General features: G+C 49.3%; 3 protein-coding genes across 3 annotated transcripts; 2 read left to right on the forward strand and 1 right to left on the reverse strand.

The window, feature by feature from the left end:
- The first annotated feature begins 6,174 nt into the window (after positions 1-6,174).
- Positions 6,175-8,744, forward strand: LOC119266866 (EKC/KEOPS complex subunit TPRKB-like). The gene is made up of 6 exons (XM_037548144.1): positions 6,175-6,440; positions 6,559-6,625; positions 6,713-6,835; positions 7,235-7,318; positions 8,116-8,202; positions 8,303-8,744. Exons 1-6 carry the CDS (start codon positions 6,370-6,372, stop codon positions 8,387-8,389), a joined length of 519 nt encoding a protein of 172 aa, XP_037404041.1. The 5' UTR covers positions 6,175-6,369; the 3' UTR covers positions 8,390-8,744.
- Positions 8,745-9,938: 1,194 nt separating this feature from the next.
- On the forward strand, positions 9,939-13,522 carry LOC119266863 (sulfoquinovosyl transferase SQD2-like). Its single transcript, XM_037548141.1, has 10 exons — positions 9,939-10,177; positions 10,537-10,603; positions 10,711-10,781; positions 11,107-11,224; positions 11,311-11,384; positions 11,852-11,907; positions 12,002-12,085; positions 12,191-12,278; positions 12,367-12,444; positions 12,606-13,522. Exons 1-10 carry the CDS (start codon positions 10,062-10,064, stop codon positions 13,171-13,173), a joined length of 1,320 nt encoding a protein of 439 aa, XP_037404038.1. The 5' UTR covers positions 9,939-10,061; the 3' UTR covers positions 13,174-13,522.
- Positions 13,523-13,937: 415 nt separating this feature from the next.
- Positions 13,938-15,728, reverse strand: LOC119266864 (14-3-3-like protein B). The gene is made up of 5 exons (XM_037548142.1): positions 15,285-15,728; positions 15,121-15,199; positions 14,861-14,983; positions 14,315-14,431; positions 13,938-14,221 (listed from the first exon to the last, which is right to left on the reverse strand). The coding sequence occupies exons 1-5, from the start codon at positions 15,692-15,694 to the stop codon at positions 14,162-14,164; spliced, it is 789 nt and encodes a 262-aa protein (XP_037404039.1). The 5' UTR covers positions 15,695-15,728; the 3' UTR covers positions 13,938-14,161.
- Positions 15,729-15,882: the final 154 nt, after the last annotated feature.

The raw sequence follows: 15,882 nt of genomic DNA on the forward strand, positions 1-15,882 counted from the left end.
TAAGTTACAAAAAATCCTACCGAGTGAAGAGCAACCCTCTCACTCGGAGGCTTAGCTGCAGTCCAAGCACTCGCCTAAGTTACAAAAATCCTACCGAGTGAAGAGCAACCCTCTCACTCGGGGTCTTAGCTGCAGTCCAAGAACTCGCCTAAGTTACAAAAAATCCTACCGAGTGAAGAGCAACCCTCTCACTCGGAGGCTTAGCTGCAGTCGAAGCACTCGCCTAAGTTATCAAAATCCTACCGAGTGTAGAGCAACCCTCTCACTCGGGGGGCTTAGCTGCAGCCCAGTGCTCGCCTAAGTGGACTGAAGAATATGTCGATTGTTGTAAAGGCGCCTCGCTTTGAACCTGCAAAAGACATTTCGAGCCAAAGGCAATCATATTCAAGCACCAAATTCAAGTTTGAATCGATATCTAAAGGAACCGAGAGTGCTCAGGCGTTAAGCCTGTTAAGGTTTATCGGTTACAATTCCACTCGGCATACCGAGGCAAATTTAAAGCGTCGAACCAGAAGAAGTTTTTTACCCCTCCTGTGGAGGGTTGGAAGGAGCAACGAATTCATCAAGGTCAATTCCGTCGGCGATCCGAGTGGCAGCTGCAAGGAAAGTTTCCATAAAGGACCTGAAGTCGTGTTTCTTGGTATTGGCCACCCGAAGGGCCGCCAGCTTCTCTTCTCGCGCATCTTTACAGTGGACTCGGGCCAGACACAGAGCAACATCTGCACCACACCGAGCCGAGGACTTCTTCCATTCCTGCACTCGACCAGGGATCGTGTTCAACCGGGCCATCAGCGACTCAAGGTCATTCTGAAGTGTCTCCTCAGGCCAAAGCGTCGAGTCGATGCGAGATGTGGCGGCCTTCAGCCTTGCGAGATAGTCCACGACAACTGCGACACGAGACTCCAGTCGGAAAACATCCATGGCAACTTCGTCGTTCACCGGAGAATTGACAGGGTCGAGGTTTGGCTCCAGCCGGCTAGTTTCTTCTTCAAAGTTTTGACAGAATTCTGCAAGGATGATCGCTAAGTCAAAGGGATGGTCGAATGAAAAAACCACAATTGGAAATGTTTGCCAAGCATAGAGGTTTACCTTCAAGCATAAGAAACAGCTTCTTGGCAAGACTACTCAGGAAGGCCTCCAGATCAGTCTTCTTCCCAGTCAATTTGCTGACTTGGTCGGTCAGGGCAGCTTTATCAGTTTTCAGTCGACTGACCTCCTTGTTGGCAATCCAAGAGCAGCTTTCAGATTGGTATTGTCTTGTTCGAGCTTGGTGACTGAAGCTAACTTCTCGTCAGCAAGCTTGATCTTCTCAGCTAGCTCAAGGTCTTTCTTCTGTTGGGCCTCCCTTACCTTACCTGCAAGTTGCAGCAAGATCAGATTTTGAAACAAGCAAGGGGAAAAGCAGTCGTCAGGGTCTCACCAAACATACCTTCGGTCTCCTCCTTTGCCTTTGTCAGCTTCTCCTGAACCAGCTTCAAGCTCAGCTCGACTTGAGTATGCTTGTGTTCCAGCTCTGAGTAGCGAGCCACAAGATCACAAGAGTTCTGCGAAGAACCAATCGACTAAATGTCAAATATAATTCACTTCCGAGTGAAAAAGGGAAAAACTCACGTTTCTAAGACTACAGCCGAATACAAGCATTCGACCGTAGTCTCGGGGACTACACCCAGTGGGTGCACTCAGCGTGCCCCCACTAATCCTGTTGAAGACAAAGTCGACCAGTCGACCTCAAAAAAAAAGTGCGAGATGCATTCTCTAAGACTGTGATCAACTGCAAGCAGTCGACCACAGTCTCGGGGACTACACCCAGTGGGTGCACTCAGCGTGCCCCCACCGGTTTGTGAAGTCCAGTCGACATAGTTGACTGACAGAAAGACTGAAATTATAAAGCCTAAGGCCGACTGCCAGCAGTCGACCTTAGCCTTGGGGACTACACCCAGCGGGTGCACTCAGCGTGCCCCCGCTAATGCGGAGCTCAATCGACAACACCCAGTGGGTGACTACTATAAATTCCGGAAAGGAAAAGTTTTTGGCAGCATATCCAACAGAACAAACGGTGGTCGACTGACCTGAACATTGCTTTGGAGGGCAGAACTGGCGTCATAAGCTGCCTGGCTCGCGTCCCGGATGGTCTTCAGCTGCTCCATCATGATTCCCGCCTGGCGTATCGCCTCCTTCGCTGCGCCAGCTTGGTCCTCTGGGACGTGGTGCGTCGTGAAGAGGGAGGGCTGCTGAGCACTCGTCAGTGGATTTGCGAAGGACACCGTATGTCGAGTGGTGTTCTCTTCCTCCACAGTCAGAATCTCAGGCGCCGTCACATCCTGAGGCACCTTACTGGCGGACGCTTTCCGACTCCTCCTGCGCTTCAGCGGCTCTTCGTCCTCATCATCATCAGGAAGATTGATAACAGTATTGGGTGGAGCTGCGGAGAAGAATCAGGATCAGGGATCGCGAGTCAGTCGACTAAGAACGACGTTAAGAATACGGTACCTGGGTTTGAAGTTGTTGCGTCCTCCATCTCGTGGTCATCAGCCCGGGCCGAGGTTTCAGAAGTAGCAGCACTGCAACTCCAAAGGATCAGTCGACTAACTTCAGCGTCGGCCAGAGACAAAGTTCACACAAAACAAGAAGATTCAAACAACACGATTACCCTGATATGGTAGGGATGGACACCTTCATCTTCGGCAGGAGCTTGATCAGCTTCGACGAGGCCGCCCTGGGCTGCTTCGGCGCCTTTTCAGTCGGCACCGGAGAGATGGTCCGAGGACGCTTGGTCGACTGAGTGGTGGTCGCAACCCCCTTACCACGTTCGGTTGAAGGGTCATGGACAAGCTTCGACCGCCTTTCCGAGCGCGGTGGTACGACCTCCTCCTCTTCCTCCTCGTCTTCAACGTCATCGTCATCGCCGTCGTCATCATCATCGTCGTCGTCATCCCCCGCAACGTCCGAGTCCCACTCCTCCTCTTCCTGGCTCTCACCCCCGCTCGCCTCACCCTCCTCAGTCGGAGTTTGTGCCCCATTGGGCATCGAGTACAGCTCGGTGAGAGCCTAGCAGATATCAAGACAAGGATCAGCCGACCAGTCGGCAGGATAAACAGAAATGAGTGCGACAAGAACGCAGTGGAGGGCAGAGCAAATGTACCTTGTTTGGATCGCTGTTGTGGTCGAGTGGAGGAATTCTTCTGGCTCCGTGTGGGTTGTCCTTGTTTCCAGTAACGGCTACCATCCATCTTTCCAGAGTGACATCGTCGACTGCTTCTGGATGGACTCGAGTCTCGTCTTCGGTCCCACAGTACAACCACATGCAGTGGCTCCGGAACTGAAGAGGCTGGATGCGACGCCTGAGGAAGACCTCCAAGAGGTCCATGCCCGTCACTCCCTCCCGAACCAACTGCACCACGCGCTCCATCAACATCTTCACATCAGCTTTCTCCTCCGGAATCAACTTCAGAGAGGAGGGCTTGTTCACTCGGTCCATGGTAAACTGTGGGAGTCCACTCGACTGCCCCGGCGTCGACTGGTCCCGGCAGTAGAACCAGGTCGACTGCCAGCCTCTGACCGACTCGGGAAAAGTCATGGGCGGGAAGGTGCTCTTATTCCTCACCTGGATCCCCAGACCCCCACACATTTGGACGACTCGGGTTCTCTCATCACCTGGGCTCGCCTTCTTCACGGTCTGAGAGCGACACGTGAATATATGTTTGAACAAACCCCAGTGCGGTCGACAGCCCAAGAAACCCTCACACATGGACACGAACGCAGCAAGATATGCAATGGAGTTTGGGGTAAAGTGGTGGAGCTGCGCTCCGAAGAAATTCAAGAAGCCACGGAAGAAAACACTCGGCGGCAAGGAAAACCCACGATCAACATGGGTGGCCAAAAGCACACACTCACCCTCTTCTGGCTGAGGCTGCCACTCCTTCCCCGGAAGCCTCGCAGCTCCGTGAGGGATCAAGCCCTCGTTGGCCATGTCGAGGAGGTCATTCTCTGTGATGGTCGACTGGATCCAGTCTCCTTGGACCCAGCCCTTCGGCAGGCGGGATCTGGACGAGGACCCTCCGCGGCTGGTGGATCTCCCCTTCGCCTTCTCCGACGCCGACGCCTTCTTTGCACGCTCCAGCGCCGCCGTCTTCTCCTTGGCCATGGTCGCCGGCGAGATGCGCGAAGGGAAGTGGTGCGGGGGCGAGAGCGAGCACGCTGGGCGGAGAAGAAGGAAGCAGAGAAAGGGAGAGAATGCTGAGGCGCAGCACAGAAATCCTTGCTGGGCACATTTATAAGGCCCCTTCCGAGTGGATGACAGGTGGGCCCGTCGATCTAATCATATCTGGGAGCAGTTATGCAAACGGGATACGTGGCGAAAAAGGCGGCGCGGAGATCGAGGCGTCTATGCCCCGTCCCATCCGAACGCCGCGGTCCGCCCCGCTTCGCGCGCGTCCCCAAATTTCGCATCCCGCGGAATCCGCGAACAGCAAATCAGTCTGTCAGACGCGGTGTTTCCGGCGATCCGTCGCTCGGAAATCGTCGAAGCCCGAAAGATCACTCGACGCAAAAATAGAATGGATCGAGTCGACTGAAGGCAAGTTGCTCCCTGTCGACGAAGAGATTCTTTGGTCCAGGACAACACACGACCAGAGCGCAAAGGTTAATCAGAAACAACATCAACTCCTTCCTCACTCGAAGCCTCAATCCATTCGGGGGCTAATGATGGGGTTATGTACCTAGGGTAGGGTCATGGACCTGATCCAAGTACCTTACCCAAGGACACCCTTAGAAGAAGTCACCTTCCAGTCGACCAACGAGGGACACACTCGACTGACTTGAAGGACTCGACCACGAAGACTCACTCGACCACCGGAAAGTCAAGAGGCACTCTGCACTGCAACTGCCTGTAATCAAGTAGACTTTATGATAGTAAAGGCACTTTATGTGGGGCGTTACCAGTAACACCCCAGACTTAACTCACCTTAAACCCTCTCCTACGTGGGCTGGCTGGGGTCCTGGCGCACTCTATATAAGCCACCCCCCTCCACAGGCAGAAGGGTTCGGCACCTTGTAATTCATACACTCATAATCCACTCGACCGCCTCCGGGCTCCGAGACGTAGGGCTGTTACTTCCTCCGAGAAGGGCCTGAACTCGTACATCCTTTGTGTTTACAACCTCTCCATAGCTAGGACCTTGCCTCTCCATACCTACCCCCCACTCTACTGTCAGGCTTAGAACCACGACAGCCGGCGCTGGAAGTACGTCATCCATGCCGCTATGTTGTCGGCGGCGTACTCGGGGAGGGCGAGCTGGGCGTCGGTGAGGGAGGCGCGCACGACGTCGACCTCATCGGCGAAGTAGCCCGGTTTCGCCACGGCGTCGGGCAACAGGGAAATGGGCACTCCCCCGTTGCTGAGTCTCCACCCCGTTGGCCCAGCGTGCATGTCCGGCGGCGCCGGGATATTCGCCTGGAACAGGAGTCAAGACTCCTGTTCGCGGAGCGATCGGCGGCCGAAGTCGTTGGCCGCGGCCTCATCGCCGGGGAATCGCTCGGCCATCGGGAGAGGGAGGGAGGGAGAGGGAGGGAGAGGGAGGGCTCGGCGGCGGCGCTCGGGAGAGGCAGAGGGCGGGCTAGGGCTGGTGTGGCTGGTGTAGCCAGAGGCGAGGGAGGCCACCGGCTTATATAGCGGCGCCGCCCCGTGTGTACGCGTACGAGGGAGGGGAGACGTCGGCGCGCCGCCCCGTGAACGCGCCGCCTGTGAGGAATCACTGGTAAGGCTGACCGGCGGCAGCCTTGCCATTGATTCCCCGCGGGAAGCCGAAGCGTTCGGGGAAGAAGACGCGCGGTGTCGCTGACGCGGCGGGCCCGCGGCTCTTTCGCGCCAAAACCGCTCGCTCCGGCGCCCCCGAGCGCCCCTCAGCGCGCCGGGTTCGGCCTGGGTCCGCCGGCGCTAAATTCGATCCAGGGCAGCGAAAATCGGGCTCCTGGGGTTGCGACTGAGCCGATTTTTCAACGTCGGCGAAAAAAAAAATGCTTGGAGAGGCCTTTCTGGGACGTGGCTGGAGATGCTTTGAGTTCGTACATTGGGCCGGCTATGAGGGTCGACTTGAGTGGTTTTCGGGCAGCCAGTCGTGACGTCTGGCGGATACAGGGTCCAGATGCTCTCACATCGTTCAAACCAAATAGGACAGAAAAAAACAGGCTCAACCCATCCCGTTTGCGACCTATAGCTCCCGTCCGTGCGCCGTCTCCTCTCCTGTTCCCCTCCTCCGCCGCCGCGCTGCTGCTCAAGACCTGCAAGATCGGCGCCGCCTCCGTGAACGCCACCCCGCCGAACAAGAAAAAGGGGAAGAAGAGACGCAACCCCGTCGCCGGGCCAGCGGCATGAGGAGCTTCCCGGTGGCCGGCGGCCGCAACGTCTCCCTCGCCCTCTTCTCCGACGTCTCCAACAGCCGGTGCGTCTCCTCCCCCCTCGTCCTCCTTCGCCACCGCTTCCGTGACCTCGTGAGCTGTACTGCTGGACAGAGTTCCTGCTTGTATCACGATTACTGATGATGCTCGATGAACACGCAGGGAGCTCCTCGATCTGATGCAGTCGGGGAAGCTGGAGCCGGAGGCCGCTTTCATCAACGCATCGCTGGTACTGTGCCGCACTTTCCTGTATATGCTAAATCACACCAATTGCTGCGATTGAGGATGCCAATTGGTTAAGTCGATGCGATGTCAGGTGCCGGACGTGTTCCCGGTCCTCGCCGCGGCGCACAAGGCGCTGCTCTCCAAGTCGAGGGAGTCGCTGACCACGAGGACCCTGCACTCGGAGCTCGTCTACAACTGCTCTGGCTCGAAGCATGTGGGTTACTCTAGCTGTTAATTCTTTCTTCTCTTTTCAGAGAATTGTTATTACTCTGGATGTACTCCCTCCGGTCCTTTTTGGTTTGCATATAAAATTTGTCTGAAGTCAAGCCTCGTAAAATTTGACCAACTTTATAGAAAAAAAATACCAACATTCACAATGTAAAATCGATACCAATAGATGCGTCATGACATAAAGTTTCAGACTATAACTTTAGCATGGTAGATGTTGATATTTTTTCTTACAAATATGGTCAAACTTTGTGAAGTTTGACTTCAGACAATTCTTATATGCAAAGTAAAAAGGACCGTAGGGAGTACTTGATCTCACCTCACATGATGATGGCATTGTTCCAGCGCGGTGTGGTGACAGTTTTCTTGGTTTTGTGTTTCTTAGATAACAGAGTCCCTGAAGCGGTGCGGTATCGCCGATGACACGCAGTATATCCTCGCGGCGCGGTTTGATGCTTCAGATGAAGAGGTATAATGCTCAGGATGCACCCCTTGTTCCGTCATGGTTTTGAACCTGTTGGTTTCTTGCTAATAACCCTGCTTGAATTGACTGTGAATCTCGCTGAACCTGTCAGTTTCTTGCTAATTGCCTGAGCTTGAGTACCACAAATCTGAAGTTTTGAATTTTCTTGCTCTGATGGTTGTAGTGTAAAAACTAAAATCAAAACCTAGCTGAAACTTTCTTGCTTTGGACATCTAGTGTTACTACTCTAATTATGGGCCTTGAATCAAGGGCTTCTTGTAATGACCCAACATTTCAGAACTCTAAGCGTTTTATGTGTGTCACACTCTGGTTCCTATTACCAATTATTGGGATATCTGGAAAATCATTATACGAAAGCAAAAGTAGACTTGATATCATTGATTCCATATCTGGCTAAAAAATACAGGGCCATCGATGAGGTACTACAAAATATGAAGTTCAAAAGGAACAGTTTGAAATGCAAGTGTCTTCTCATAGATGTTTGATATCATAATATACCAAAATCACCTATCCTAGTAATGCGCATAGCAGTGTAGAAGAACTGCACAACATGCCTGCAAACATTTTTTGAAGAACTGATGGGGCTCATCTCCCTCTCCTGCTCAATGCAGACCACTCTGAATCTGTCAGAAGCACTATGAGATGCATTGAACAAGTAGTGTTACTGTATGCGGTGCTCTCAGTTTCATGCCATCTATATTCCTTATGCATTTGTGTGAGTCATTATCATTCCAAATGGAGGAGTTCGAGCAACCATTGAGTGTGAAATGGTTACATCACAGATGAAAGCACTGGAAAAGCTCATCAGCGGAACCGAGATTGATCTGTCAGAATTGGAGACAAGAGCAGACCAACCAAAGATTCTGAAGGTTTTTCAGCTGAACTTGACACTAGCTATATGATTCTGAATATCATAATTATTTTATTTTTCCTTTGTTTGACTGGATTTTCCTTGTTCCCTACTGGCAGCAATACAAAATAACTCCACAGGAACTGTCAATATCTACACTGCCAGAGGCAATCGTGTGCAGGATTGCTGCCCGAGACGCCCTCTGAGGTCTTAAAACGATGGCCAGGACGTTCTCCAGCTGTGCGTGTCGAATTCTTTGGACGAACACCGCATCTGTTGCACCTCCTGCCCATGGTCAAGCTCGTGGCGGCAGGGTGTTTCAAGCCTGAACTTAGGAATTGCATTATGGTAACATTTAGTCCTGGATGCTGTAGCAACAACTGGATATATGTATGGTCACAGGCTCACAGCTTGAGTGTTTCGAAGACCACTTCATTAAGATTTAACGCAAGCAACCTTCAGTGATGTTGCGATGTTGACTCAGATCTGTTGTTTTTCGGTGACATTGCGGAACATGAGTAAAATCAGCGAAATACGTGTGGCCTGGGTCCGTTGGTTTTATTTATGGCTTTATCATGAACATAAAGATGTGGTACTACTGGGATGTTGTTGCCTCGTTCATGTGTGTGTGTTCTGTCCAATGATGATGTTCCTGCAAGTTTGCCAGCATATCCTCAATTGTTTCCTGCAAAATTTGCATGGATATCCTGCATCCTGAAGATCTGGTCACTCACTGGCTTGGCTGTGTCTGTATCACTTGGCTGTTGCTAATTCTTCAGCTAGGCAACAAGATCTGATCTCTGCAGCTGAATTCTTCCCACTAGCAGCTCACCACACTTTCAGGCTTCTTTGTAGGCCATGGTAGCAGTTATTGTCAGTTGGTTTATAGGAGTATTTTATTTTAGTGGATGCTCCATGCTAGTCAAAAAACCTCCCTGGAATATACCCAGCACAACAATCATTGACCACATGAATTGGCAAAAATGACTCAGATCTGAGCTCTCAGCCAAACCAATCGAAGAAAATAAAAATGCTTCATTGTACTAGCCTTGCAAGAGGGCTCACCTGGCCAGCTAATAAATCCAGTTTTACATACAAGAATTGGAGTAGTCCTGGTGAACAGAAAGTTTTAGCTCTAGTAGTAGCACGAATGTGGATTATTCAGTTATTTTTAAAAATCTGGGGCGACGTCAAAAGAGCTAAACTATAATTCATTGTTCTTGAACCCTTTTTTTTTTCTGTTCTTATGCAAGCACCATTATTTTCTTGGGTCACTCTCTCTTCGCTCTTATCGACGTCGCTTTGTCACTTATCACTGCACTGAAAGCACACTAGCATAGACCTTTTCCTATGCAAAATAAAAAAAACACCGCTTGTATTTAGCTTGGCAGGCAGTGTTAAACACTCCTTCCGTCTGGAAATGCTTGTCGGTGAAACGGATAAAAATAGATGTATCTAGAACTAAAATACGTCTAGACACATCCGTTTCACCGATAAGTATTTCCGGACAGAGGGAGTAGAACCCAGCTGCACACTTTCACATCACCGGAGATCGGATTATGCGTGAAAGATTTGGGTTTTAGCTTCCCAGGATCCCCATCCAATCATAATATATCGCAGCGCGGAAGAAGAACAATATTAGAGAAAGAGAGAGGGGAGCATATGCTTCCCAAAGTTCCCTCCGATATCCCCTTCTTCCCCGACGGAATATCCCCCTCGAATTCTCCCACTCCTCTTCTCTCTCTCTTATATACTCAGCCCCGAACACGCCGTCTTTCTTGCTCCCACACGCAGCAACCATTCCAACACACACGCAAGAAGAACTGCAGCTTGTGCTAACCAGGGCGTGCTTGGTGTGCTGTGAGGGTGGCGGCGGCAATGGCGATCGGCGCGGACGGCCTGGAGGAGGCGCCGCCGCTGCTCCTCGACGCCGACGAGGCCGCCTACCCGCGCCCGCGCCGCGTCGCGCTCTTCGTCGAGCCGTCGCCGTTCGCGTAAGAACTCACCTGCGCGCCCTTTCAAGCTTCCTTTGTGAGGGTTCTTTGTTGGTAATAAAGCTCCGGCCTGGTCTTTGTTGGGCCTTGGGATATTATGTGAACAAGAAAGAAATTTGGTTGAGTTCCCTGTGAATCGATTCAGTTGGTTGAGCACTTGAGTTGCTACGCTTTGTGAATTGCATTTTTTGAAACGGAAACTGTGAATTGCATGCATGGATACTGACGGAGAATTCATTTTCTTTGTAAATGGCCACTTATTGCTTTGGCACAACTGCTGATGATGATTAAGCTGAGTCTCCATGTATGCTCGCACGTTTTAGACTAATTTTGGGTGGGCCTTCCGTGCATGTTTGCAGCTACATCTCCGGGTACAAGAACCGGTTCCAGAACTTCATCAAGCACCTGCGCGAAATGGGCGATGAGGTACGCATTTTTGACTGGCATTGGCTCTAGAACAATCACAGGACAGTGGATGATTAGTACTATGTCTTAATTAAGGACGTTTCTGATGTGTGTTCTGCACTCTGCAGGTCATTGTTGTGACTAACCATGAGGGGGTTCCCCAGGAGTTCCACGGCGCCAAGGTTATTGGTTCATGGAGGTAAATTCTCAGGATTTTGTCTTAGCACTTTAAATGCTTGTAGAACCATGAATTGCTCTCAAGGAATACTACATGTTTCCAAGTTTTAGGCATTAGGATATTCTACTATTTGTAATTCAAGCTTATAATCGAATCAAGTACCACTTGGGAAAAGAAAACACTGCAATCATATTACTTTCTGAATAAGTGCTCCATCTGTATGAACTTGATGAATGATATGATGATCAATCCATGGTAGAATGGCAGTGTTGTGATCATATTGATTGAACCACATGATCTGCTGTGCCTTTGGGTGTTCTCACAACCGTTTCCACATCCTTTCCAGCTTTCCATGCCCACTGTATGGAAAGGTTCCTCTGTCACTGGCACTCAGCCCTAGGATCATCTCAGAGGTTGCAAAGTTCAAGCCTGACATCATTCATGCATCCTCACCTGGAATTATGGTAACTTTATTTCTACATTCATTTCACTGATCATTTATCCTCTGGTGGTTGGTTAGTCACTAAGTAACACTCTGCTCCATTTTCAGGTTTTTGGGGCCCTTGCTATTGCTAAGCTGCTCAGCGTCCCCCTAGTGATGTCCTACCACACCCATGTCCCAGTGTAAGTTATTTTCTCTTAACAATGCTCGTATGGCCGTTAATTACTAATACTGCAAGGTCATTTATTTTACTTTCCAATGGGAATATAAAAAGTAAGTAGGGCACATTCAAAAATAATTCAGAATGCCCTGCGATAATGACTCATGTAATTGGATAATTTATAATACCCAGAGTAAATTAGTAATGCGGTCGGTTTAGTTATTGTGTGGAAACATAAATAACTGGGTTGTGCCTACAGCAATATCAAGCAAGTCACGTGTTAAGATTTATGGAATAGTAACATAGAAGTGCATTAAGCAATTCAGATTGCAGCTCTTAAGAAGAGACTTAGGCAAGAAGCACCGAGATAGAAAGCCTTTTTGTCTTCTACTTTAAATTGCTAGTGAACAACTTCAGCAAAGCTGTTTTGATCTGATTGTTTGATCAGTTTGCCATAGCCGCCGAATGATATCTACATTTTCTCTGCAGATACATTCCAAGATATACATTCAGCTGGCTTGTGGAACCGATGTGGCAAATCATCAGTAAGCCATCCACTCCCACCTAATCTGCAATCACTGCAAACACTCAAACTTTTATGTGACCAAACCACTGATCTACCCCTGCTGTTATCCACAGGGTTCCTTCATAGAGCTGCTGATCTAACTTTGGTGCCATCTGCTGCTATCAGCAAGGATTTTGAAACTGCCCATGTCATTTCTGGTTGGTTGGTTAATAGTTTTATCTCTTACATTGTAGTTGCATATTACATGTCCTAATGTTCTTAACTTTTCTGATGTTAATGATTTGGTTTACATCCTTGTTCAGCTAACAGGATACGCCTTTGGAACAAAGGCGTCGATTCTGCCAGCTTCCATCCCAGGTTCCGCAGCCATGAGATGCGAGTCAGGCTAAGGTGAAATTCCACTTCATTTCTTCTGAAATGTTATGTACAAGATAGATTAAGTTGTTGACACTTGTGTTGTCTGATGCATTGTTTTCAGTGATGGTGAGCCCGAAAAACCGTTGATAATTCACGTCGGACGCTTTGGGCGCGAGAAGAATCTGGATTTCCTGAAAATGTGAGCAACATTCATACATTGCAATTCATGATTCATTATTATGTTTACTTTTCTTTTAACAAGCGTGAAGCTTCTACCCAAAATGAGATGAGTATCATTTCCCTCTGTTGTGCCTTGCACTATGAGCAGCTTCTCACTGATCTTGCTTCGTGGTTGAGCAGGGTAATGGACCGGTTGCCTGGAGTAAGAATTGCATTCATCGGAGATGGACCATATAGGACAGAGCTAGAGAAGATGTTTGAGGGGATGCCGGCGGTGTTCACCGGGATGATGCAAGGGGAGGAGCTCTCGCAGGCATACGCGAGCGGCGACGTGTTCGTGATGCCCTCGGAGTCGGAGACGCTCGGCCAAGTAGTCCTGGAGTCCATGTCGTCCGGGGTGCCCGTGGTGGCGGTCCGCGCCGGCGGGATCCCCGACATAATCCCGGAGGACGTGGAGGGGAGGACCAGCTTCCTCTTCGCCCCGGGGGACCTCGACGACTGCGTCGGCAAGATCAGGCTGCTGCTGACGGACGACGAGTTCAGGGGCGAAATGGGGAGGACCGCCAGGGCGGAAATGGAGAAGTGTGACTGGAGGGCCGCCTCCAAGACGATCCGCAACGAGTTCTACAGCTCGGCAATCGACTACTGGCGGAAGAAGCAGGCGGAGATGGTCCAGCCGCTGCAATGGCTGGCACAAATGTTCATGCCGGCGCCGAACCGGGTCATTGGCGGCGGCATCAAGCAGTAGTGGTGCATCTTAGCCATGATCTAGGCAGGTGGGGGGCTGGAAGACGGATGGACAACTCCATGCACTCCTTGTAAATTCTTGGTCTACAATAGTTCAGTGTCTATAGGTGAGAAGATAGTTTCTGCTCTTTTCTTTGTGGAATTGGGATACTGTGAATGGTTGTAATGTAATAGTGGAAATGTGATGAACTTTCTGGTGGTGAGCATGATCCATCAGTGCATCATGTGGAAGCAAGCAGAATCCATATCAGCCATGAAATGCCCACATATGTACTCCCTGCGTTCATGCATATAGACTCTGCATGTAGTCCGTATTGAAATATCTAAAACATCTTATAAGTATTTGTGAACAGAGGGAGCAAGTTGTAAGCTTTGTTGCATGGGGAAAGGAGCGGAAAATGAGAAAACAGCAGCATACATGTGAGTACAAGCAGAAATACTTGTGAACCGGCACTGTCGTCGCTATGGAAGCCTTTTTACAACTCATGATGTTCGCCGCATCATAAGATTTCTGCATACCACCTGTAGAAACCCATATGGTTAACATAACGCAAGCTAGTTGCAAATTTGTTGCTTTCGTCTCCATCTCAGATGCCTTCGGTCCAGTCATATAACCAGGTAAATAATACTCCCAAATGTGCTTTAGGAGCACCGTGAATGTCGAAACTCCCATAACATGGGAATAAGACTTGGCAAAGTGGAAGGGTTCAGAGACACCCGTCCGGAAAGAAGAAACACAGATGAATACGAAGACAAGGGGCCACAAACAAGAGCAGCAGAAAAATTTTAAAACCACCAAAGTAACACAAAGGTTCAACAAGAGGCAATAACCAGTGCAGCCCGATAATCAGGCTGTCGAGCAAGCAAGGCAGCTACAAGCTTCCCTATCACAACACAAATTGGAGCCTCCAATTACCAGCAACCACGATGACATTACAATCTACACTGAACAAGCGAGAAAGACAAGTTTCTGAACACATAGACAGTGTTTACTGTCCATCTCCAGATTCACCCTTGGGAGCATCCTTCATTTCTTCAGCGGCGTCCTCCTGCAGCCAAGCAAAGCGGAATGTACATATTTAGGATTGATTCGGTGAGAAGATAGGAAGCAAGTGAGGGTATGCTCGGGAGGAATGAAGTACCGAGATGTCAGAAGTCCACAGCGTCAGGTTATCACGCAGAAGCTGCATGATCAAAGTGCTGTCCTTGTACGACTCCTCGCTCAGAGAGTCCAGTTCCGAGATGGCCTCATCAAAAGCCTGACATGAGCAACGCAGAGTAAGGCTACAGTATATACTCTGCTATCTTAGAAAACATAAATAATTCTGCTTAATAGCTTTGAAAAGCCTACTACAACCATAATTTTTGTTGATCATCCTATGACCAGGGACATTATGTGGAACAGTCATTATTTCTTTATCGATCTTTCAGGTCCAACAACAACCCTTCTTTGCCTAACCAACTGTAGCTCATAACACTGATTCCTTGTTAACAGTTGTTACTCAAATAAAAAAGGGCAGCCCGGTGCACGTACTTGTTATTCAATTATTAGTCGCGATTATCAAGCCCGAATATTAGATAAAACTGTATTGACTTTGAATCATCTCAGATCCACATGGTTCTATTCAGTTCAGATGTACTGATAAATCATAATAGACCAGCACAACTGGTTATTGTAGAAAACAAACCTGCTTGGCAAGGTCGCAAGCACGGTCAGGCGAGTTGAGGATCTCATAATAGAACACTGAGAAGTTGAGTGCCAGCCCAAGCCTAATAGGATGAGTCGGGGGCAGCTCTGCAAGTGCAATCTCCTGAAAGATTCAACATGAACTCAACTGAGCAAGAAATTCACCACCAAATAATTAAACAGGACAAATCACGCATGAAACAGATTTCTTGCCAACGAAGTTCAATGTCAGGACCATGAAATCCAGGTCAAGCAAACTACCTGAGCAGCTTTGTATGCGACCATGGTGTTCTCAGCAGCATCCTTCCTCTCAGTTCCACTCTTGAACTCCGCAAGGTACCTATTACAAAAATATTCAACCAAATCAATCTAATGTGCAATGAAGCAAACATGCAGGAACTATATGCTGGACATTACTGTAATACCTGTAGTAATCACCCTTCATCTTCAGGTAGAAGACCTTGGACTCTGGAGCAGTAGATGAGGGGACAAGGTGGGAATCAAGAAGCTTGAGGATACCATCACAGATCTTGGTGAGCTCAACCTCAATCTTTCCACGGTAGTCCTTGATGAGTGTGACACGGTCCTCATTGCCACGGCTCTCTTCCTTCTGCTCAATGGAGGAAATGATGCGCCACGAGGCACGGCGGGCACCAATAACATTCTTGTAAGCAACTGATAGAAGGTTGCGCTCCTCGACTGTGAGCTCCTCGGAGTCAACTGTCTTGGCCACCTTCTCCATGAACTCAACCATCTCCTCGTACCTCTCAGCCTGCTCTGCAAGCTTGGCCATGTACACATTCTCCTCGCGGGAAAGCTCAGCAGGCTGCGCCATCTTCAGTGTCTGTGGCTTCTAACAGTCACCAAAGATCAATCTGGAGTATCGAGAAATTTCAGTTAGCTAAATGTCAGCTACCATTTCATTATTATAACAACCACATGCAAGCTTAAATCTAGCCATTGTTACTGAAGTAAACTAGCTTGACCCTTCAATCACATAATTTCACATTGCTCAAATCTTTA

The sequence above is a fragment of the Triticum dicoccoides genome, chromosome 3A (genome assembly GCF_002162155.2).
Source record: "Triticum dicoccoides isolate Atlit2015 ecotype Zavitan chromosome 3A, WEW_v2.0, whole genome shotgun sequence".
Taxonomy (NCBI): domain Eukaryota; kingdom Viridiplantae; phylum Streptophyta; class Magnoliopsida; order Poales; family Poaceae; genus Triticum; species Triticum dicoccoides.

What these genes read in the sequence shown, in the direction of transcription:
- LOC119266866 (XM_037548144.1), top strand. Translation starts at nt 6,370, where the DNA reads ATGAGGAGCTTCCCGGTGGCCGGCGGCCGCAACGTCTCCCTCGCCCTC. An exon ending in CTTTCATCAACGCATCGCTG is followed by an intron (nt 6,626 to 6,712) that starts GTACTGTGCCGC and finishes ATGCGATGTCAG; the next exon opens with GTGCCGGACGTGTTCCCGGT. An exon ending in ACTGCTCTGGCTCGAAGCAT is followed by an intron (nt 6,836 to 7,234) that starts GTGGGTTACTCT and finishes TGTGTTTCTTAG; the next exon opens with ATAACAGAGTCCCTGAAGCG.
- LOC119266863 (XM_037548141.1), top strand. Translation starts at nt 10,062, where the DNA reads ATGGCGATCGGCGCGGACGGCCTGGAGGAGGCGCCGCCGCTGCTCCTC. An exon ending in GTCGAGCCGTCGCCGTTCGC is followed by an intron (nt 10,178 to 10,536) that starts GTAAGAACTCAC and finishes GCATGTTTGCAG; the next exon opens with CTACATCTCCGGGTACAAGA. An exon ending in AACTGCCCATGTCATTTCTG is followed by an intron (nt 12,086 to 12,190) that starts GTTGGTTGGTTA and finishes ATCCTTGTTCAG; the next exon opens with CTAACAGGATACGCCTTTGG.
- LOC119266864 (XM_037548142.1), bottom strand. Translation starts at nt 15,694, where the DNA reads ATGGCGCAGCCTGCTGAGCTTTCCCGCGAGGAGAATGTGTACATGGCC. An exon ending in ATGAAGGGTGATTACTACAG is followed by an intron (nt 15,200 to 15,284) that starts GTATTACAGTAA and finishes TTTTTGTAATAG; the next exon opens with GTACCTTGCGGAGTTCAAGA. An exon ending in CTTGCGACCTTGCCAAGCAG is followed by an intron (nt 14,432 to 14,860) that starts GTTTGTTTTCTA and finishes TGCTCATGTCAG; the next exon opens with GCTTTTGATGAGGCCATCTC.